The 23,963-nt window shown below is 37.8% G+C and overlaps 1 protein-coding gene across 1 annotated transcript; it reads left to right on the forward strand.

Annotated features, from left to right (window-relative positions):
* Window positions 1-249: 249 nt before the first annotated feature.
* Window positions 250-14,083, forward strand: LOC100889630 (leucine-rich repeat-containing G-protein coupled receptor 6-like). The gene is made up of 4 exons (XM_030995782.1): window positions 250-335; window positions 11,968-12,289; window positions 13,099-13,663; window positions 13,935-14,083. Exons 2-4 carry the CDS (start codon window positions 12,008-12,010, stop codon window positions 14,081-14,083), a joined length of 996 nt encoding a protein of 331 aa, XP_030851642.1. The 5' UTR covers window positions 250-335; window positions 11,968-12,007.
* The last annotated feature ends 9,880 nt before the right edge of the window (window positions 14,084-23,963 follow it).

A 23,963-nucleotide genomic window follows, 5' to 3' on the forward strand; every position in this document is an offset into this window, starting at 1 on the left:
GCTGCTCGTACTGTTAAGAAACACTAACAAAGCCCATGAATGTTTTGCTTACGATATTATTTTCGATACTATCTTAAAAGATAAATAAATATAAAACGAAATAAATATATTTTTAAAAAAAATCAAAAATTGAGAGATATAACACGTGCCGTAAAGTATTTTGGCGACAATAGTCAAATCACTGACTAATCGCCAATAGGCAACTCAAAAGACAACAATGATCGCGCGAAATTTGGAATACTGTACATACAGCGCAAATGTCTAAATTTCCGCGCGAAGTACACGGAGGAATTTTGAACTCTCGACAATTATCTTGTTTTTATAAGCCCAATTTTGTGAGTACTCAAAATGACTTTGATATTATGAAAATATAAATATTTATTGTTGTATGATGTATGGAATTATTTGTAAGAATGAATAGAAGTTACTTGAATATGCGGCGTAACAAATTTGATATAGATCTAGACGAATCCGGGCTAACTCGGCCCACGGGACTACTCGGCCCAGCTGGAAAAACTGGGCCGAGATGTCCCGACCTGATTAATCGATCGAGAGATACCAATGTGTATATGTTTGTGCTCTTTGTGACTTAATAATGCCCTTTCCAACCTAAATCTTTAATGGAATTGTGTTAAATGATACTAATGAAGACAATCTATGACTTATCTTTAGGTAAAATGACAAAAAAATGACATTTCGGACAATTTACTCACAGCTCGCAATCCACATTGCCGCACGTACATTAAATGTGCGTTGTATCTACTCGGACCACTGAAATTCGAGCAGTGTTTTTGTCGGTAAATCACTGCAAAAATATCATTTTGATCTCGTATGAAGGTCTATTTTTTATTCCTGGCACAGATTTCATTATTGAGAAGTCAAATATAGTACATTTTAGACGAGATGGTTGATGTTTGTTCACATTCTTTCGTCCTGGCCGTAAATTAGCAGACTACTGCCTAGTGCTACCGCAGCAGCTCAGCTCAGTGTGCAGCTAGCCGTACAGCGCCGCCGACCGGGTCGGCGGGGGAATTCACTGACTCGTGCCGCCGGGCTGCTGCACTGCATTGCATGATTGTACTGCCCAATTTGATCGAGTGATGTGTGAGTATAACTAATCAAACTAGATCTATATCTACTGTATTATCATTATTCATTCCGAGTAGAATATCCAATTTGATTTAGTGAGTAAACTAGACCTATATCTACTGTAGCTACATCATTATCATATACTAGATTAGTCATTCAGAGAATATTTGATTAATGAAGGAATGGAATTTTTCTTTTTCATAATCAGATAGGCCTAATTATATTTTACTCCTAAAAGTTAAAGACTTGATAAATAGCTAGATCTGTCGTAAGGGCCTAGCCTAGTACTGTAAGAGAAGTGAGCTGAAGAATCGCCTTCTTTTTTTTATTTTGGAGGGGCAGGCGCGTAGCCAGGGAGGGGGGGGGGGCAGTGGGGCGGTCGCCCCCCCCCCCCCCCAAAAAAAAAGAAAAAAGAAAAAGGAAGAGGACGTAGGAAAAAAAAGGATTAAGAGTCGAGAACGGTACAACGAATCGTCTTCTTTCTCTAATTATTTAATGAAACATCAAAGCTTCCGCGCGGAAAAGGGGGGACGGAACTGAATTCAGATAAGGATAAAGAGTCGAGAACGGTACAACGAATCGGAGTCCAGACAACTCGCCACAAAGACAACCCGCCCCAAGACAACCCGCCACAATACCCTGGACATCCCGCCACAATACCCTGGACAACTCGCCACAGCCTTTTCGGACAACTCGCCACACTTTTTCCCATCATGATTTCTAGATTTTTCATGATTTTCGTGCTTTTATAAACACAGTCATTACAAAGAATAAAGTTGATTTCCCTTGTAACAATAATATATATTGAAATGAAATTGTCATTTTTCATGATTTTCGTGCTTTTAAAAACACAGTCATTACAAAGAATAAAGTTGATTTCCCTTGTAACAATAATATACTTTTGATCTAGAGGTCTATAACAGCTGCATTTTTCTGTCCCAGAATTTTTTCAATGGTAGGATACTGGAAGCACTGGCGTACTGATAGGGGGGGGGGGGGGGGGGGGGGGGGCAGTTGACCCGCGAAATAAAATTGGAATGTGGTTTATTTCTAGATTTTCTGGGTTAGTTTTGTCAGAGGCGGCATTCTTGGTTGGGGGGGGGGGGACACTGTGCCCCCACTTTTCCAGGTTCCCCTAAAGTGCCCCCTTATCCTTTGTACATGTCCTTTTCCCTTCTGATAATTTTTAATGGTAGGAATTCATGGAAGGATAGGCCTACTGGAAGCACTGGCGTACTGATGGGTAAGGGGCAGTTGACCCGCGAAATAAAATTGAAATTTGGTTTATTTCTAGATTTTCTGGGTTAGTTTTGCACTTTTGTCCACAGTCAGAGGCGGCATTCTTGGTTGGGGGGGGGGCACTATGCCTCCACTTTTTCAGGTTCCCCTAAAGTGCCCCCTTATCATTTTGTACATGTCCTTTTCCCTTCTGATAAGTGCCTACTTTTCTTTCTCAGATGTTTTAATTATAATGTTACTCATAATTACATAAAAGAACTTTTCAGTCTTTCTTCATTAAATTGTCTTTAATATTCATCATGTAATTTTTCAAATGGGACCTTACACTTTTAGCTCGCTTGCTCGAAAATCGATATTCAGTCCATCACACCAAATCGCGAAGTATGTTGCTTAAACAATAATGTTGTTCCACGTAAAGAAATAACAAATATTGATGTCATTCGTGGTAATGTATTCACAATCTTTACGAAGGCGTAGGCCTTTATACAAATATCTAAAAATGGTTTTTATTATTGTTGATGTGTCCCTTTGTAGGTGCCCCTTTTTCGGAAATCCAGCCATTCTTGCGATCATAGGCGCCAGAAGTGGGGGCAGGGGACTCGCCCTCCTCCCAACGAAAAAGTGTGTGTGTGTGGGGGGGGGGGGGTGGGTCAAAATGAATTTCCACTCCCCCCCCAAAAAAAAAAAAAAAAAAAAAAAAATCAGCAATAAAGCAGTATAATTGATTACTATTTAGTACCCAAAAAGATCATACAAATATAATAAAACCTAAATGAATCAAATTAAAATGATATTCCATTCAAAGAATTAAATTTCATAATTAAATTTCAATTTACATGACATGGGGTGGAGATGATGAGAGGGATGGAGATGATGAGAGGGACGGAGAGGGATGGAGATGAGAGGGATGAAGATGATGAGATGATGAGATGATGAGAGGGATGGAGACAATGTGAGAGATGGAGATGATGAGAGGGATTGGTGAGGGATAGAGATGATGAGAGGGATGGAGACAATGAGAGGGATGGAGATGATGAGAAGGATGGAGACAATGTGAGGGATGGAAATGATGAGAGGGATGGAGAGGATGAGAGGGATGGACACAATGGGAGGGATGGAGATGATGAGAGGGATTGTTGAGGGATGGAGGTGATGAGAGGGAAGGAGACAATGATGATGTAAGGGAGGAAGACGCTGTTGATGACGGATTGGTGAGGGATGGAGACGGTGTGAGGAATGAAGATGATGAGAGGGATGGAGATGATGAGAGGGATGGAGACGGTGTGAGGGATGGAGATAATGAGAGGGAAGGAGACAATGAGAGGGATGGACATGGTGAGAGGGATGGAGATGGTGAGAGGGATGGAGATGGTGAGAGGGATGGACATGATGAGAGGGATGGAGATGGTGAGAGGGATGGACACAATGGGAGGGATGGAGATGATGAGAGGGATTGTTGAGGGATGGAGGTGATGAGAGGGATGGAGATGGTGAGAGGGATGGAGATGATGAGAGGGATGGAGATGATGAGAGGGATGGAGATGGTGAGAGGGATGGAGATGGTGAGAGGGATGGAGATGATGAGAGGGATGGAGATGAGAGGGATGAAGATGATGAGAGGGATGGAGATGGTGAGAGGGATGGAGATGATGAGAGGGATTGGTGAGGGATAGAGATGATGAGAGGGATGGAGACAATGAGAGGGATGGAGATGATGAGAAGGATGGAGACAATGTGAGGGATGGAAATGATGAGAGGGATGGAGAGGATGAGAGGGATGGACACAATGGGAGGGATGGAGATGATGAGAGGGATTGTTGAGGGATGGAGGTGATGAGAGGGATGGAGATGGTGAGAGGGATGGAGATGATGAGAGGGATGGAGATGGTGAGAGGGATGGAGATGGTGAGAGGGATGGAGATGATGAGAGGGATGGAGATGAGAGGGATGGAGATGATGAGAGGGATGAAGATGATGAGAGGGATGGAGATGGTGAGAGGGATGGAGATGATGAGAGGGATTGGTGAGGGAAAGAGATGATGAGAGGGATGGAGACAATGAGAGGGATGGAGATGATGAGAGGGATGGAGACGATGAGAGGGATGGAGACGATGGGAGGGATGGAGATGATGGGAGGGATGGAGATGATGAGAGGGATTGGTGAGGGATGGAGGTGATGAGAGGGAAGGAGACAATGTTGATGATGTAAGGGATGAAGACGCTGTTGATGAGAGGGATTGGTGAGGGATTGAGACGGTGTGAGGAATGAAGATGATGAGAGGGATGGAGATGATGAGAGGGATGGAGACGGTATGAGGGATGGAGACTGTGTGAGGGATGGAGACAGTGTGAGGGATGAAGATGATGGGAGGGATGGAGATGGTGACAAGATGGAGGGATGGAGACGGGAGGAATGGAGATGTCTCCATCCCTCTAATCATCAATATCGTCTTCATCCCTTACATCATCAAAATTGTCTCCATCCCTCTCATCATCTCCAATTCTCCATCCCTCACATCGTATCCATCCCTCTCATCATCTCCATCCCTCACATTGTCTCCATCCCTCTCATCACCTCCATCCCTTTCACTATCAATATCGCCTCCATTCCTCTCATCATCTCCATCCCTCACCAATCCCTCTCATCATCTCCATCCCTTACATCACCAACATTGTCTCTATTATGTATTATGCCACGTTGTGGAAATGCAATTTTATTTTTGTATTCATTATTTATTTATAGTATGTACATATTTACAGGTACACAAGATCAGATATAAATTTGTTAACCCCCAGCCCCCCCCCCCAAAAAAAAAAATTGTAACATGCAGATGACACGCCACACCATTCCTTGTGTTGTGGTATTAACATGTTATTTCATATGCAATTTACAATGCAAAAAAAAATCTAAATAAATAAAGTTAAAACAAATAAATAAAAATGAGGACATGTTCGAAAAACACACATAATAGCAATAAACATTATTTGTTTACGACTCCAAGATACAAACTCCAACAGTATGACGTCAAGCTGACTCAAAATAACAATTGATAATCAGGTGTAATTGTGTATTAATTTCATGCCACGTTGTGGTAATGCAATTTTGTTTTTTTATTTATTATTTATTTATAGTATGTACATATTTACAGGTACACAAGATCAGATATAAATCTGTTAACCCCCAGCCCCCCCCCCCAAAAAAAAAAAAAAAATTAAAAAAAATTGTAACATGCAGAGACCAGTACAGATGACAGATGACACGCCACACCATTCCTTGTGTTGTGGTATTGGTACGTATTATTTCATATGCAAGTTACAAGGCAAAAAAACCCTAAATAAATAAACTAAGTTAAAACAATTAAATAAAATTGAGGACATGTTTGAAAAACACACATAATAACAATAATAAATTCCAACAATATGACGTCAAGCTGACTCAAAATAACAATTGATAAGCAGGTGTAATCGTGTATTAATTTTATGCCACGTTGTGGTAATGCAATTTTGTTTTTTTATTTATTATTTATTTATAGTATGTACATATTTACAGGTACACAAGATCAGATATAAATTTGTTAACCCCCAGCCCCCCCCCCAAAAAAAAATTGTAACATGCAGATGACACACCACACCATTCCTTGTGTTGTGGTATTGGTACGTGTTATTTCATATGCAATTTACAAGGCCAAAAAAATCTAAATAAATAAAGTTAAAACAATTAAATAAAAATGAGGACATGTTTGAAAAACACACATAACAGCAATAAACACTATTTGTTTACGACTCCAAGATACAAATTCCAACAATATGACGTCAAGCTGACTCAAAATAACAAATGATAAGCAGGTGTAATCGTGTATTAATTTTATGCCACGTTGTGGTAATGCAATTTTGTTTTTTTATTTATTATTTATTTATAGTATGTACATATTTACAGGTACACAAGATCAAATATAAATCTGTTAACCCCCAGCCCCCCCAAAAAAAAACAAAAAAAATAAAAAAATTGTAACATGCAGAGACCAGTACAGATGACAGATGACACGCCACACCATTCCTTGTGTTGTGGTATTGGTACGTATTATTTCATATATGCAAGTTACAAGGCAAAAAAAACCTAAATAAATAAAGTTAAAACAATTAAATAAAATTGAGGACATGTTTGAAAAACACACATAATAACAATAAACATTATTTGTTTACGATAACAATAATAAATTCCAACAATATGACGTCAAGCAGACTCATACAAATGATAAGCAGGTGTAATCGTGTATTAATTTTATGCCACGTTGTGGTAATGCAATTTTGTTTTTTTATTTATTATTTATTTATAGTATACATATTTATACAGGTACACAGATATCAGTTATAAATCTGTTAACCCCCAGCCCCCCCCCCCAAAAAAAAATTGTAACATGCAGAAACCAGTACAGATGACACGCCAAACCATTCCTTGTGTTGTGGTATTGGTACGTATTATTTCATATATGCAAGTTACAAGGCAAAAAAAAAAAACCTAAATAAATAAACAAAGTTAGAACAATTAAATAAAAATGAGGACATGTTTGAAAAAAAGATTAAAAAGGGCACTTATTCAAGATTATTTCAAGATTTATGAGAATGGAAAATGGACACTTATTGCAAAGGAAAATGGGAACATGCCGAAGGAAAAGGGGCACGTTTCAAAAATAAAAAAGGGCACTCGTCAGAGGTGAAAAGGGGGAAGGGGCACTTTTACTAAGTAATAGGGGCACTTGTCAAAGGAAAAGAGGCACTTCTTACAAAATTAAAGGGGCACTTTTGGGGTATCTGAAAAAGTGGGGGGGCACTGTGCCCCCCCTGCCCCCCCCCCCCCCCCCGGGAGGGCCGCCTCTGCCCCTGCCCCTCCATGCACCGGCACGTCATTGCAATATCATGTCTTAATTGCTTTGCTTTGTATATATCTCTTTGATTCCCAGAAAAAGGGAACAAAAAGGAGATTTTTTGGTTTGTTTGGGGGGGGGGGGTGGTGGGGGCTGCATTATTTATACAAAAAAACTTGAAGCCAATACCTTCTTTTCGTAGAATTTTTTTGAAGCAGCCCCTTCCAAAAAAATAAGAAGGCGATTCTTCAGCTCACTGAAGAATCTGCTTAGAGTACTAGGCTAGGCCCTTACGAGAGATCTAGCTATTTATCAAGTCTTTAACTTTTAGGAGTACAATATGATTATCTGATTATGAAAAAGAAAAATTCTATTCCTTCATTAATCGAATATTCTACTCTGAATGACTAATCTAGTATAGAGTCTATGATGATGATGTAGCTACAGTAGATATAGGTCTAGTTTACTCACTAAATCAAATTGGATATTCTACTCGGAATGAATAATGATAATACAGTAGATATAGATCTAGTCTAGTTTGATTAGTTATACTCACACATCACTCGATCAAATTGGGCAGTACAATCATGCAATGCAGTGCAGCAGCCCGGCACGAGTCAGTGAATTCCCCCGCCGACCAGGCAGGCGGCGCTGTACGGCTAGCTGCACACTGAGCTGAGCTGCTGCGGTAGCACTAGGCAGTAGTCTGCTAATTTACGGCCAGGACGAAAGAATGTGAACAAACATCAACCATCTCGTCTAAAATGTACTATATTCGACTTCTCAATAATGAAATCTGTGCCAGGAATAAAAAATAGACCTTCATACGAGATCAAAATGATATTTTTGCAGTGATTTACCGACAAAAACACTGCTCGAATTTCAGTGGTCCGAGTAGATACAACGCACATTTAATGTACGTGCGGCAATGCGGATTGTGAGCTGTGAGTAAATTGTCCGAAATGTCATTTTTTTTGTCATTTTACCTAAAGATAAGTCATAGATTGTCTTCATTAGTATTTTTTAACACAATTCCATTAAAGATTTTGGTTGGAAAGGGCATTATTAAGTCACAAAGAGCACAAACATATACACATTGGTATCTCTCGATCGATTAATCAGGTCGGGACATCTCGGCCCAGTCTTTCCAGCTGGGCCGAGTAGTCCCGTGGGCCGAGTTAGCCCGACTCCATCTAGACCCTAGGGCCTAGGTCTAGACTAGATCTAGATCTAGAGTAAAATGTGTACTAAAGTTAGACCCTAGATCATTAGTAGGGGTAACCTCGCTATATTCATCGTGTTCATTTTAGAAATCAATGATTCTTTCTTGGGGTAATCCAGCTAAAAAGTGGAAGTTACAAACTGATTCAGCCGAGCAAGCGCGTAGCCAGGATTTCATTTTAGGGGGGGCGGTAGTGAGCACGCAAAGCGTGCGAATCACTTAAAGAGCGCGCGAAGCGCGCTCCCTAGGGGGGTGGGTGCAGGGAGGGGGGAGTTTCCCCCCTCCCGCGCGAAGCGCGGAAGCTTTGAAAGAAGACGATTCGTTGCATGTACCTTTCTCGACTCATAATCCTTGTCTGAATCCAGTCCCTCCCCTCTCTCGCGCGAAGCTTTGACGTTTCATTAAATTATTAGAGAAAGAAGACGATTCGTTGTACCTTTCCCGACTCATATTTCTAAATTTGAACTCAGTTTCCCCCTTCCCGCGCGAAGCGCGGAAGCTTTGACGATTCATTGTACCGTTCTCGACTCCTTTTTCCCTTTTTCTTCCTACGTCCTCTTTCTTTTTTTTTCTCTCTTTCTCTCTCTTTTTATTTTTTTGGCCGGCGTTTTGGGGGGGGCGACCGCCCCCACCGCCCCCCCCTGGCTACGCGCCTGCAGCCGAGGACGCAGGTTCGAAACTGAGTCACGTCTTTCGGATGGTGACGTTTAAAGGTCGGTCCCAGACGTAAATACACGTCTGTAAAAACCCAATACACACACACACACACACACACATACATGTATATTCACGAGGACTGCTGTTCACAATGTTCAAGAATTCAACTTCCTATACCTAAAGGACTAGGACCGCTATTCCTAAAAAGGAAAGGGGGTCACTAGATCTATTCATAAAGGCGTGTAAGGACCGCTATTCATAATGTGAGATGAGGCCGGGTCGCTATTCATCACATTGATCCTTATTTGATGGTCATTTCTCATGCATATTTAATAGGTCTAGGTCTAGGTCTAGGCCTATTGACTGCTTTGACTTTGAGAGGCATAGTGTCAAGGGAAACTCACAACCTGCTATGACCCCAAGGCGCTTGCGCCGCGGGGTCATAGCAGGTTGTGAGTTTCCCGAGACCCTATAGAAACAACTGATGCCTCGAATATTAAAAGCAGTCAATATATATTTTATATACCGAAAAAAAAAGGAAAATGTTGACTCGCCCATTTAGGTTTCCATCTCTTTGAAGTCATGAATATTAACACCAACAATAACTTGTGTACAGTATGAAATCCAACAAGCTGTGCTCCAGTAGAACAGGGAATACCAAACACGTTTACACGAACAGTAACTTTTGTACAGGATGATATCACCAACAAGCTGTGCTCCAGTAGAACAGTAGAACATGAACAGTAACTTTATAAATTCACAAATTCGCAACATATTTACACAGACTGGATTGGAAACAAAAAATTGGAAACAAAAAACCCCAGTATTTTGCGATCGAGACTAGTACACAAAATGGCGATCGGTCGTCTGCGCTGCGTGGATTGGTAGATTCGTCGCCTGAATGCAGCGACCAAAATCGAATTGCACTCAAACACCGTTAACGGTATTGCGCATCGGTCATCGCACAAAAGAAACTTATACGGTAACACGTAAACCAAAATGGGGATCGCAGCAAAATGACGTCACGTTTCACAGCCATGGAAAAAGTGCTATGAAAAATAGATATAAACCGGTAGAGCCGGGAAAAATGACTATGAATTTCGATTAGCGGGCATGGTTAAGAACATGACTGCATTTTCAACCAATCAGAAGACAGGATTAGTAAAGAATCTTAAAATGAGGTATATAAAAGTTACTAAGGAACACTATTAATATCAAGTGTGTACTATACTCGTACTCATATCATAAGGACTGCTATTCATATTACAGAATGCTTATAGCCGGTCGCTATAATACTTGAAATTCCGATCGCTATTCATAATACAAGAAGAGGGTCGCTACTCATAATATGAAACAAGGGTTGCTATTCATAATAATAAATACGGAATGAGGGTCACTATTCATAATACGAGAAGAAGGGTCGCTTTTCATAACTCGAGAAGAGGGTCACTAGATCTATTCATAATATGAGAAGAGGGTCGCTATATTCATAATACGAGAAGAGGGTCGCTAGGCTATATCATAATACAGATTGAGGGTCCCTATATAATTATTATTATATATGCATTATTTATTAAATAAAGAACAGATGTAGACCTAGTAAGTTGTGTATTATAGACCCTAGACTAAGTTTTGGTAATTTTTTTTTAGTCAGACTAGGTGTGCTTAGAGACACCAGTATTAAGCGCCTAATTAATATTGTGTATTGTTATTATACGTGCAACAAAATGAAAATATAAGATGACGTGAGAAATTTGTTTTTGTTTTTATTTTTGGGTGGGATATCTAGCCCTAAAGAGCGTATGAACAAGGGGGCAAGATTTATGTTAAATACAGAGCAAACACAGAATAATTACGGAATGTAAAATTCAAATACCGGTATGCACGCAGCTTCAGAAAAAGTTGAACATCAATTAACTCGAGACATAAATTCAAAGCGAACAAAGAAAATACACGTAATAATGATTCCAATCCATGTATACACGCATACAGGTACGTTTTCAATTAAACAAATACAAATATTTGGGGCAATGTGTCGTCCCCCTCCCCCATGACTACGCCACAGCCATGGGGGTGACCCCCATCCAATATTTTCCTTTCTTTTCATCATTTTGTTTGCTTATTTAATTTGTATGAATAGAGACCCTCATAAAAACCCTCATTCCTCTTAGCAACCCTCTTCTTTGATTATGAAGAGCGGTCCTTATGAATAATGACTTAATGAATAATGACCCTTATGGATGTCCCTTTTCTCAAGTTATGAATAGTGAGCAGACCCTATAACTATTAGACCCACACGTTCAGAGAAAGAACGTAGTGTATGTCATATAGCAATAAAAAAAAGTCGCAGATATACCAGGGTGCGGTTTTATTAATAGTTTGAAAATGATAAATACTCAATAATGAGGTTTTTTATCAGAAAGGATACTGTTAGGTTTAGGGTTCCAAGTGTTTTTGGTATTTGAGGTACTATGGAGGTCTATGTTAGTGGTAAATGAAAGGTCAAATTAAGTAGGTCAGTGCCTAGCCCTATGAGAATGTTCGATCGATCGATGTATGTGGTGAGCTATCAATATTTTAAAGATTATGTTTTTTTTTATTTTGCACTTACATTACTAGGCTGAGAGCTTATGCTGTTATAGGCTAGTATTAGTATAGAGATTTTAGACTGAATGTAAAGCATCACATTTTTACCTTGCTTCTTAGTTGAGATAATACTTGTATTTTGGTTTATACATGCCTTCATATACAGTAGTCTAGTTCAATATTATTTATAATACATTCATGTATAAGAATTAAGGTACAGAGTTGTAAAAGAAGTTGGATGCTATATGGCCTATGCATCTTTATTTGTTGACTTGACTATTGATCGTTTTATATATTTATTAAATTTAGGTTGAACCACTGGCTATAAACCAACGTTCCAAGCCCAATCATGACTGCATTTGTGATTACCGGTATATCGTTGTTGCTTGTGCTATTTCACTCCGCTGAAGCTCAGCAGATTTCAACATCCTGTGATGTTCAATGTTCCTACAAGGAAGACGTGCACGAGGCCAACTGTGAGAGGAGACTACTCAACTCGATACCCATCGAATGTAGTCAATCTACATATTTGTCACTACGTGATAATCTGATCACCGAGATCAAACCTGGAGTATTCAGATATTTCCTTTCTTTGAAGATCCTCATTCTGTCTCGTAATAACATTTATCAAGTAAGTTGCAAAAGACACTGAGTAGGTATAGTAAAGAATAGCGAGAAAATAATTGCAAGATTACAAGACTAAGGTCGGAAATGAGCATAGTTCAGTGCAAATTTTATTACATAATTGTAACAACGCAACCAACTTAGGGTTGTCGACAATACTCAAAATCAACATTTTTAGAACAGCAAGCAATTAGACAATCTTGCAATTTGTTGATAATTTTTCAATAACTTATATGGACTAGCGGTTTCTCTGAAATTCAAAACATTCAAATATAAAGATAAAAAATATTAATTCAATTTCGTGGTCAACACTGTCTTAAAAATATTTAAAAAATAAAAAGGAAAAACCTCCCTCAAGGTTTATAAAATGATGAAAACTATTCATTCTCAATAAGAGTTGTACATGTACACTGTCTATAGATAATCCCAATTCATTGTAATTATCATTATGAGACGAAATATGTCAAATAAATTTTATCTTGATTTTGATGGCCGTTTGGATTGGGTTATTTTTTAAAAACATCTATCAACAAGTAAAACCAAATATATGTTTACTGTTGATTGAAGGCCTATCTCTATACAAAGAGATTAGCATAAAACTAAAGAAATACCTATGGCAATCAATCTGTGTTATGATAGATTAAACGGCATGATTAAACTAGCCCGTAAAAAAAGGTCCGAGACATGAAATAGAATAATTAAACCAGAAAATTTGTCACATTAAAATATTTCCTATTTCACATACCTTGTCATGAACTTGTTATGACATGTCATTAAACTATTATTATTATTTCTTTTGTTTCTCTTATTTCTTAGATCCATGCAAATGCATTTAATGGTGCATATCAACTGAAGTACATCAAGTTACTCTACAACAACCTATATACCATCAGTCGGGATGCACTAAATGGCACAGAGAACCTCCGTTCCATCCACCTGGGAAGGAATTACCTCAGTTCCATAGAGGAGGGGACCTTTCAACTAGCACTGCAACTAGAGCTCATCAACCTCTCCTGGAACCACCTGACTTATCTCAGTCCTGCTGTATTCCGACACTTAAAGAACCTGAATCGTCTTTACCTCGGCAAGAACAAGCTTGTTGATCTTCCTGAAGGCATCTTCAAGGACCAGTCATCCTTGATCTACTTAGACCTTTCCAACAATTTGTTATCCAGCCTACCATTTAACCTTTTCACAAATTTGTTACAATTACATACACTGGATCTATCTGCAAACAGATTAATGGTCATTACTTTTACTCTTTCAAACATTCATGTTTTAAAGTTGCAAAACAATGAACTAAAACATCTTGGCAGTGCTTCCCTGGAAAATTGGACAAGTGTTGCTGAGAGGCTGTATCTAGAAGGCAACCTGTGGACATGTAACTGTTCTTTTGAGCCTTTCGGTTCAGGGTGCCTCCAAGTGTCCCCATACTACTGCAACATATCTGATAGCCCGGTCTGCGCCAGTCCTCCAGACCTTCTTAACCATTCACTTAAAAATCTAAACCAGACATGTCCTCTTCAAAAAACTGTGTTGACAACCAAAGTTACTAAAAATGAATCGCCACATTCACACCACTCCTTCAACATTTTGTTATTGTTTATAGGCTTAGTATGTCTAGTTATGGTGATTATCTACATAAAATGTAGATATGGCCCAACTATTCATGATCTATGGGCCAGAGGCTATTTACCTCGGAGACCGTCTGCGGTCATGGGTACGACCCGAGGCGAGAGTCCCAACACTTCCCCCGGATTTTCAAGGACCAGCCGGAGCAGTAATCAACCTACAGGCATAGCAAATTCGACGAAAAGGCCCTGTGATAGGACTCCGAGTAAGTGCCCATCACAAAACCCACCAAACCCACCAGCACCCCCGAGCAAGAACATTGATAATAGCGGAGATGGAATTGAAAAAGAAAGAAATGGGTGTAGGAGAAATCTGTTTGATGATTTTGTTTAATTCTTGTAAAGAACAAGCCATCCCAGTTGAAAGTAAGCCTCTCGTCGCTCAACTCCTCTCTATAATTACTATTTAATGCCTTGCACCTAGGCCATTTACAATGATGTACATAACGTACAGTACCGGTATGTTTAAAAAGTCTAGGGTATTTGTTCATTTGTTGTCCCATATATTATGTATGAAAGAAAAAATGTGGAAAATGATTTAAGGAACAATATGTGATCAATTTAGCCCTAAAAATCCTTAGAAACAAGTTAAATAGGAGGTAACAAGGAATGTGAAGTCTGTGACACGACTGAGTAATGATACAGAAATCAATTGGGGGAGAATGGAGAGATTCAAAACAGAGTGAAGCACTCAGAAAACAATGTAGAATAAATTTCTTGCCTGTGTGCATACCCGCATGTAAAACAACATTGACGAGGCTTCCTTATACAATCCCGTACTCAGAATGAAAAAACACTGTTGCACAATAAATAGGCTGAAGCTATGAAGAAATAATTTAAGCCAAGAACGTTTTAATCAGTCTTGAACATAATAGAATATTATATCTATTTTACATTTGCAATTTTGAATTTTTCTGTATTTTAATAGGAAAGTACTTTCACTTAGTGACATGTATACTGTTCACACTCCTACACGTAATGTTGTTGACGGAAAACAAAAATGTTAAAGGTTTTCATGATTATGTAAATTACAGGGTTTTGTTATATTGTACATAAACTAAGCAACAACAAAAATAAAAGTGGACACTCTTTTATGTTCAATTTTCATAAGTCAATTAAACATAACCGTAATAAAATATATATCATATGAAAGGAAAATTAATGCTCTACCAACATTATTCAGATCAAGTTTTGATCTTTCATGCTTGGATGGGTACATTCTTTTAACAGTTAGAAGGTCTGATGAAATTTTTTACAAAATAGAGCAATTCAAATATTGATGAACATGCGTATCTGTTAGATATTCTTGTTTCACAACAAAAACTAAGAATGAGAAACAATGAGGACTGAGCTCAGGATGTTGACTGTAGTATCAGGACCTCATGGTTTTGACAATTCTCCTTTTGTTTCTCTTTATTTTTCTTCTTCATTGTTTTAATTGGACTCTACAAGATGGAAATGCTCATCAAACATTTGAATGGCCAGATGCCCCGTATTTGCAATTTTCTTTCAGAGACTCTTTATTGTTAAATGGCTATGCTCACACATGCGTGAATGTTATGATTCTAATTGCATATCATGTTAATTAAATACCGGTAGGATTAATTTTTGTTTGATATTATTTTGAAAGATTTATTTGAAAATCGTAGTGATAAATTGTTTCCACTTTCATATCTTTTGTTTTTGAGTGTATATAATTCTGTAATATTTATGTATAAAGGGAATACTTTTCTGCCGTATGTTTATGTCGTATACTATTTTGTTAACACTATTCATAGTAAAAAGAAAGAATGTTGAGAATTTCGTCTTTTTTAATACATGAAAATCAAACAGGATTTTTGAGTGGTTGCTTTATTGGCAAAAACATACTTTTATTATACGACACGTTACTCTATACTGAATTACATGGTATAGCTGGCATGCTTCTTGATGGTGATCTTGAAAAAGCTTTCAATTCCGTATCGATTAATTTTCTGCTCAATGACCTGGATTTCTTTTGCTTCGGTCCATCTGAAAAGAAATTGATCAACTAAGTTGTTCTATGCAAATGCATCCTCTTGTGCATTAGTTATTGGACACTAGACAGATAGATTTGAAATAGGACAAGGGTGTCGTCAGGGAGATCTTTCGTCTTCCTCCTTTGTCTACCCCTATCTGTACAGGAGAAAGCATCAGTGTCTTGCTTTCATAGAACTCTAATGTATCAAAAATGTTAATAGAATATTTTTCAACTTTGGACCAAGGTTCTTACCTTTTTGTAAATATTATGTTATATAATTCTTTATCTTTTATATAGTGTAAAATACCAAAGCTTTGTATTTAATCACAGAACATATTTACCCTAGATGTAGAATAGCTTGTAGCTTAAGTATGTATCTATTCATATATATTCATTACATTCTCATTCATTGCTGTGATACTTTTGAGTGTTAGTGGTACCAGACACGATTAGCATTAAATGCTATTTTCTGGTCCCATTTATCCTTTCAATGTCAACCATTCACATTTGATCGTTATATTGATGTACTTTTTGTTTGGATAATAAACTTCAAACTCAATGAACTCGCCTCTTTTTGTTAGTAAGTGAGATACTTGGTATCCTAATACGACACTCACATTCTTTAGCTGGATTGCATATGAATGGAAAATGCTTAAACTGTTGCAATATGCAGATAATAACCTTTTGACATTCAACGGTTCAATGCAGGATTTACAATGTGCCCTTACAATAATTAATGAATTCATGCAAATATGTCAAAAATATCTCAAATCCAACACAACTAAAACTCAAGTTATATGGATTGGCAAGAACAGAGCTTTCACAAAAGAGATTTTACAACAGTACAAACTTAACTGGATATCTGAAGGATATTTTAAGTACTTGGGCATAGACTTTTCAGTTAAATTATCAGAAATGGTTGATCACAATTATCAAGGAAAGGTTAAAGAGATAATCTGTCAGATGACGATATGGTTGAAAAGAACATCAACTCCCTTAGGGAGAGTATCAGAGTAACCATAGTAAAATCCTTATTTTTACCCAAATTAAATTACCCAATTTTATCTCTTCCAGAACCAAAATTAGAAATTATGAAGGATATCAATCAATGTTTTTTTCCGAATTTATATGGCATGACAAATATAGAAATGTAAAACAAATCTGAAAGAATAGAAATTTATGAAAAAGTGGTTACCTTTTACAAAGTGTTTCTAATTGTTTATTCTTCTAAATTATTTTGCCAAGTAAATCTGTGATATTTTATAAATAAACTGCAATTTGTAAACTCATATCTACAAAATATATGTTCTCATATTTTGAATGGCTAAGAATATTATTTTGAAATTCTGCATGTATATATCTCTTCTTGTATAGATATGTGAACGATATAATTTAATAAAGGAACCCTGTGGAAGGGGGAAAAATGTGTTGAAAATTCTTCATCTGCATCATTATGATTAAAATGCAAACTTTTTGGCCCGAATTCACAAAGTAGGTTTGTCGACAATTACAAACCAAGGTTTGTAAAAACGCTTCAAAACGCGTCACATAAACCTAGGTTTGTCGACAAACCTCCTTTGTGAATTTGGGCCTATGAGTTTTAGACCTGTCCATAGTTATCTAATGAATTCATTTGGAATTTAAACATACACAGTGAAAACGATTTTATTTCTTGTTTTTATTTGTCCATTTCGATTCAAATAACACATTGACACACTATCTAGTACAAATACAATCTACCTGTAAACACACACACACACAAATATATATATATATATATATACAGTATACATATATGTTAATGACGCTTGCTAAGTGTTGCCTCCCTTTAAAGCATCTTCACGATAGTGCAACATGTGTAGAAAATTTTGTCCATTGGAGTTGGCCACTCAAAATACTTGCTACTTTCGAGCTTGAAAGGACTACATACATTTTATTGCAAAATATTATGTTATACAGGATGTGTCCTATACAACATGTAATATGTTATGTGGTACTAAGTTGCTGATGTTATTTTCAACAGGGAAATGATGAATGTAAACAAATTGTATTATAAGTTGCCTCCCAACAATAATGGGACAGCATCTTGAGAAAGGCGGGGAAGGTCAAGGAATCGTAACTAATTTAGATTACGTTGCTTACCGTATGTGCGTAGGGAGCGATATGGGAAAAGATATGTTAATACTCCAAAACAGAAGTATGTGAAACCACCACCACGGAAAAAGGAAAGAATATCGCCACTAGCACCAGCGCCATACAAGCGTTTTGTACCGGCCATCCCAGCCAACTGGATCATACCATATATTGCATATCCACAATTTCATAAAAGTACATTTTGCACTCCATTGGACAGTCATCTTCCAAAGAGAAGAACAAACTATGTGGCGCAAAGAGTGAATGGGAAGAAGAGGAAGAGAAGGATAAAGAAGTTAAAAAAAAGTAGACAAAAGAGGAAGGTATGTTGTATGCTTCGAGTGGTAACTATAAAAATATGACAGAACAAATGACAAATGGTGATGTACATGTACCAGTGTGCATGGTAGATTGCATACCGATAACAGGTGAAAAACTAGTTGAGCCCAAGAGAGAAACTGAGAAAGATGAAGAGCTCTGGCTCTTGAAGAAAACACTCCAAATGGGCTGGCCAGAAGAAGAACAAATTTGTCAAGCACATCAAAAAATCAAACAGTATTGGACAGTTAGAGGAGAGTTGGTTATTGAAGATGATTTGATCTACAAATCAAACAGAGTCATTATTCCCATCAAAATGAGAGCATGTGTACTAAGAAAACTGCATCGGTTACACCAAGGAATTGAAAAGACAAAACTTATAGCAAAAGATGTCGTTTATTGGCCAGGAATGCACAACAAAATCACTGTCATGATTGAAAACTGCAATACCTGTGCAGAATTTATTCAGACCTAAACAAAGAAAAGAGCCACTGCTAGGTATGGCATAAAAAACAAGAACGCCCATGGCAGAAGGTAGGAACAGACTTGTTCAAAATGGATGGTAGAAACTACAAAGAAACTAGACTATTGTGATGCGGTTTGGAGAAATATAAAGAGAAAATCTTTTAAAAACTTTAGGTTCTTTAGAATAGAGCCCTCCAAATTGTATTAAAAGTTGATGCTAGATACCCTACAATTTTCCTGTATCAGCAGTTAAAACTTGATTTCTTAGATAAGAGAAGAGATGAACATGCTCTTTACATGATGTATCAAATTACTAATCATAATTGTCCTAATTACTTGCTAGATTTATTTGAACTAAAAAAATGGAATTATAATATAAGAAATTCAATTGATAATTTCTTACTACCGAAATTAAGAACAGATTTTGAGAAAAAGCGAAGTGCTGGAACTCTATTTCACAAGAACTTAAACGCGAGTTGTCTTATTTGAATTTCAAATGTAATCTAAAGTACATGGAATCACGAGCCATTGATGAGTAATTCCTGTCCCTGTTTAAATATGTATTTGTAAAAAAAAAAAGAAGTAGTGTCTGCACCTACGGTGGCGACTTTTAAGAGTCAATTGAGAGCCCTTCCCTTAGGAAAAGAGGGCTAATCTACCAAGTATACCAAGCAAGTAAGTATTGTAGTGTTTGTTGTATTTATTTTGTATATATTTATTTTATCATTATTATGTTGTATTATGATGTATATATGTAATTTTGATGTTGTATGTTTTTATGTATGCACGGCCCTATGGAAGAACAGTCCATGGGCTGAGGGAGGCCTCCGTGCTTAAATAAATAAATGAACTGAAATGTTGATAGTGGACTATTTTTTCAGCTTCTTTGAAGTCAACCAGTTGAGTTCACTGACAAGTAAAAAGGTGATTGATGTTTGTAAACAACATTTTGCAAGGTATGGAATCCCAGAAACACTTGTTTCTGATAATGGTAATCAGTACACGAGTGAACAATTCAAGGAATTTACTCGACTATATTACCACCAAAAGTGAGGTAGGAAAAGCCTACGAGGGGGATTTTCATAAGATTGAAACAATTCAAACTCTTCATATGTTGAAAAAATAGAGTTTCAAGCTACATGTATCATGGTCAATGCAATTAATGGCATGTTTATCTCATCATTGAAATTTATTTTAAATACAAAGGAAATATAAAATACCTCGATAATGAAGAAGTTAAAGAAAGTAATGGAAATGTTGATCTTGTATATAATTCACGTTTTGTTTTACTTGTTTTGTAAATAGTCTGTATGTATTTTGAAATGGAATAACAAAGTCCCTGTGAAGAGGTAAAGAGAGAAAATAATTAATGGCATGTTATTTTTGGCTTTGTATCTCAATAGATTTGGAAACCAGACTGTGACGTATCTGTGCTCGTGTATCACTTCAATTTCAAGACGTTATTATTTCACGCGCCAATATTTTGATGAATGCGCTGGAGTGGTATAACCAGCGAGATCTCCACCTTCATATGTTACACATATCATTTACTGGGGAGGCGGGGGAGAATTTTCAAGGTCTCAGACTGCGACGTATCCGTTCTCATTTATCACTTCAATTTCAAGACGTTATTATTTCACGTGCCAATATTTTGATGAATGCGCTGGAGTGGTATAACCAGCGAGATCTCCACCTTCATATGTTACACATATCATTTACTGGGGAGGCGGGGGAGGATTTTCAAGGTCTCAGACTGCGACGTATCCGTTCTCATTTATCACTTCAATTTCAAGACGTTATTATATCGCGTGCCAATATATTGATGAATGCGCTGGAGTGGTACAACCAGCGAGATCTCCACCTTCATATGTTGCATACCGGTATATCATTTACTGGGGAGAAGGCCAGGGGGAGCTAGGATTTCCATGGTCTAAGCCATGATGCGTTGGAGTGGTACAACCAGCGAGATCTCCACCTTCATATGTTGCATATTGGTATATCATTTACTGGGGAGAAGGGGGAGCTAGGATTTCCATGGTCTAAGCCGTGATGCGTTGGAGTGGTACAACCAGCGAGATCTCCACCACTATATGTTGCATATATCATTTACTGCGGGGGCGGGGGAGGATTTTCAAGGTCTAAGCCATGATGCGCTGGAGTGGTACAATCAGCGAGCTCTCCACCTCGATATGTTACACATATCATTAACTGGGGAAGCGGAGGAGGAGGATTTCAAAGGTCTCAAAGATGACCCAAGGTATATGCCACCCAAGCCCACAAAGAGCAAACCTTTGGTAAGAAATTCTTGTGTGCATGCTATGTGTTTTCACCCTCATATTATTACAAGGTGTCATATTGATAATTTGAATTCCAAAATTAGACTCATGTTTAATTAAAATTTCATGAAATACTATTATGTCTCCTGTACTTGTTTCATTCAATAATTGTCAAGTGAATACTTATGTCAGGCAGACCCAGGGGCGGCGCCACAGGAGGGGGGGGGGGGGGCAGGGATATCCGTGCCCATTTGTCACTTCAATTCCAAAATGTTATTATTTCGCAAGCCAATATATTGAAAAATGCGCTGGAGTGGTGTAACCAGCAGGATCTCCACCTTCATATGTTACACATATCATTTACTGGGGAGGCGGTGGAGGAGGATTTTGAAGGTATCATCCAAGAATTTTTTACGTCGTTCTGGAAACTAGGGATGCCTTGAGGCATATTTCCTTGGTCGAAGAATGATTTACCCACGTGTGGGTCCATAAAATATGAACCCACCATTGGAAACCAGACTGCGACGTATCCATGCTCATTTGTCATTTCAATTCCAAGACATTATTATTTTGCGTGCCAATATATTGATGAATGCGCTGGAGTGGTACAACCAGCAAGATCTCAACGAAGCAATGAAAGGCTGAAGAGTTCACATTGCAAAAAGCTTGATGAAAAAAGCAAAGGAAGATGGAACTGATCCATAGTTGGAATTTTTTGGACTATCAAAACAATTAACACAAAGTATTTTGATAGGGGAACCAAAGAACTACTCATTCTGAAAGAAGGAGAGAAAGTGGAGCCAACGCATCCAAGCGGAGCGGAACATCATGCTCTCTCATCTTAGGTATCAGTCCTTGCCATCATTCAAGTGCCAAACAGAGAAACAATGAACGTATTCTTCGCGAGATCGGTCCAGTGACAGAGGGAGCGACATCATTTCAGGGTTTCTTCCTACACAGAGAGACCACCAAGGGATAGAGGGAGCATCATTGAAGTAAAAAAATATATCTTTCACAACTGGAGTGCCAACTGATGAAAAGTCTTGACATGGTGTATATCAGAGGGAGAAGAATGATATGATTGCGAAGGACATATTGGTTCATAATTCCTGCCGTGCTACATACGTAAATAAACAAAAATAGAGAGGATCCTATTACTATGTCCATGTTCATGTCCTCAGGCTCAAGTTTCTGAGGTGTATTCAAAATTAAGAAAATTACGAAAGAATATGCATATGAATTGTGTGTACCTTAATAACAGATCTGATTAACTCATCCTTTCAACAAGGGATAGTACCACAACAGTGGAAGCAAGCTCAACTAACCCCTATTCTGAAATCATTACCAGCAACCATTAATAATCTTTCAAGGAAGTTGCAGATATAGTTGAACAGCGAGTAATCAATGGAAAGGAGGTAGTTCAAATGAAAGACCTTGTTTATCATATGAATAGCATATTAGTATCTTACAAGCGTGCCTCATCATACCGAAGTTGGTTACTAAAATCGAGGCTCCAAAAGAAATTAGGTACAAAAAATAGCATTCTCGCTTCCAAGATCATGTAACAAACCTGAGGTTATGTACTCCAACGAGGTGCCGATGTTCTTGTAAAATTAAAGAAGGAAGGAAAAAGGTCTGTTGATCACAAAGATCACATTAGAACATACAAATAAAAGTAAAAAGATCCCATTAGAAAAGAGGATTTTTTTAAAATCAAGTCATCGACAGCAACGGATGTAAATACTCCCCCAGGGCTTCAGAACAAAGTATTCATCGATATTATGGTGCATTTGTGCAATCGTGGGAGAGAAAACTTACGCAGTTTTCCCAAAACAGATTTCGTAGTCATGACTGATTCAACAAATGAGAGACAGTGACAAACTGACAAAAAAATCATCAAGAAGAATCACTCGATGACTCGAGCAGTCAACAAGGAAGGAAGTATGAAAATCATAAGCTGGACCGTCCTGTTGAAGCTTTTCAAAGGTATGTTTCTCATCTTAATCCAGCATGCAGTGACTTTTTTCAGCATCCAAAGACGAGCGTGGAAAGCAATGAGCAAGTGTGTTACTACAATTCTCCCGCAGGCAAGAACACTTTGGGTTAGAAAATGAAGAAAATATTTGTTGAAGCACAGACATCAAAAGTCTACACAAACCACTGCCAACGCACAACATCTATTCATGTCCTAGACGCAAGTGGATTCGAAGCCAGACACATACATGTAATGTCCGTATCCGGACACAAATCCGAAAGTAGCATCAAGCTCTATTCCTATGTTGATGAAGCTAAAAAGAGATGCATGATCAGATGCTTTTCATCAATTAGTGATGGAATAGCTGGCCCATCCACAGCCTCATCCACTTTTGCTAGCATTCATCCCGCTATTAGTAATACTAGTCCAAGACCAGAACCAAGTACGGCAGCTCTTGTGTCGGTACAACACACAGAAAAGACTGTACAGTTGGATTTCACCACAAATTTGCGGATTTCTTAACATCTGACAATGCCACTGGAATCAAGAAAGTATTATAAAATTAGGCCTATAATTAAACTAAAAATGGTGAGTCGGCACAATGCTATATTACCTTTATTTTTCCTTTATCTTGTTTTGTATCTATATACATGTAGGTCATCATAATATCTGTATAATATTTTGTTTGTGCTCTTTGAAACTCTTTCATTGTTGCACTTACATGTACTATAATATATCTGTAAAGCGCTTAGGCACATCGTTGTATTGATGTACATGTATTGGACGCTATATAAAAGCGGAATATTATTATAATTATAATATACAAACGCTTTATTTGTTTCTCAACACATCCATTTAAAAAATTAATCAATAAATATTCCATA

The sequence above is a fragment of the Strongylocentrotus purpuratus genome, unplaced genomic scaffold, assembly GCF_000002235.5.
Source record: "Strongylocentrotus purpuratus isolate Spur 01 unplaced genomic scaffold, Spur_5.0 spur5_scaffold_3, whole genome shotgun sequence".
NCBI lineage: Eukaryota > Metazoa > Echinodermata > Echinoidea > Camarodonta > Strongylocentrotidae > Strongylocentrotus > Strongylocentrotus purpuratus.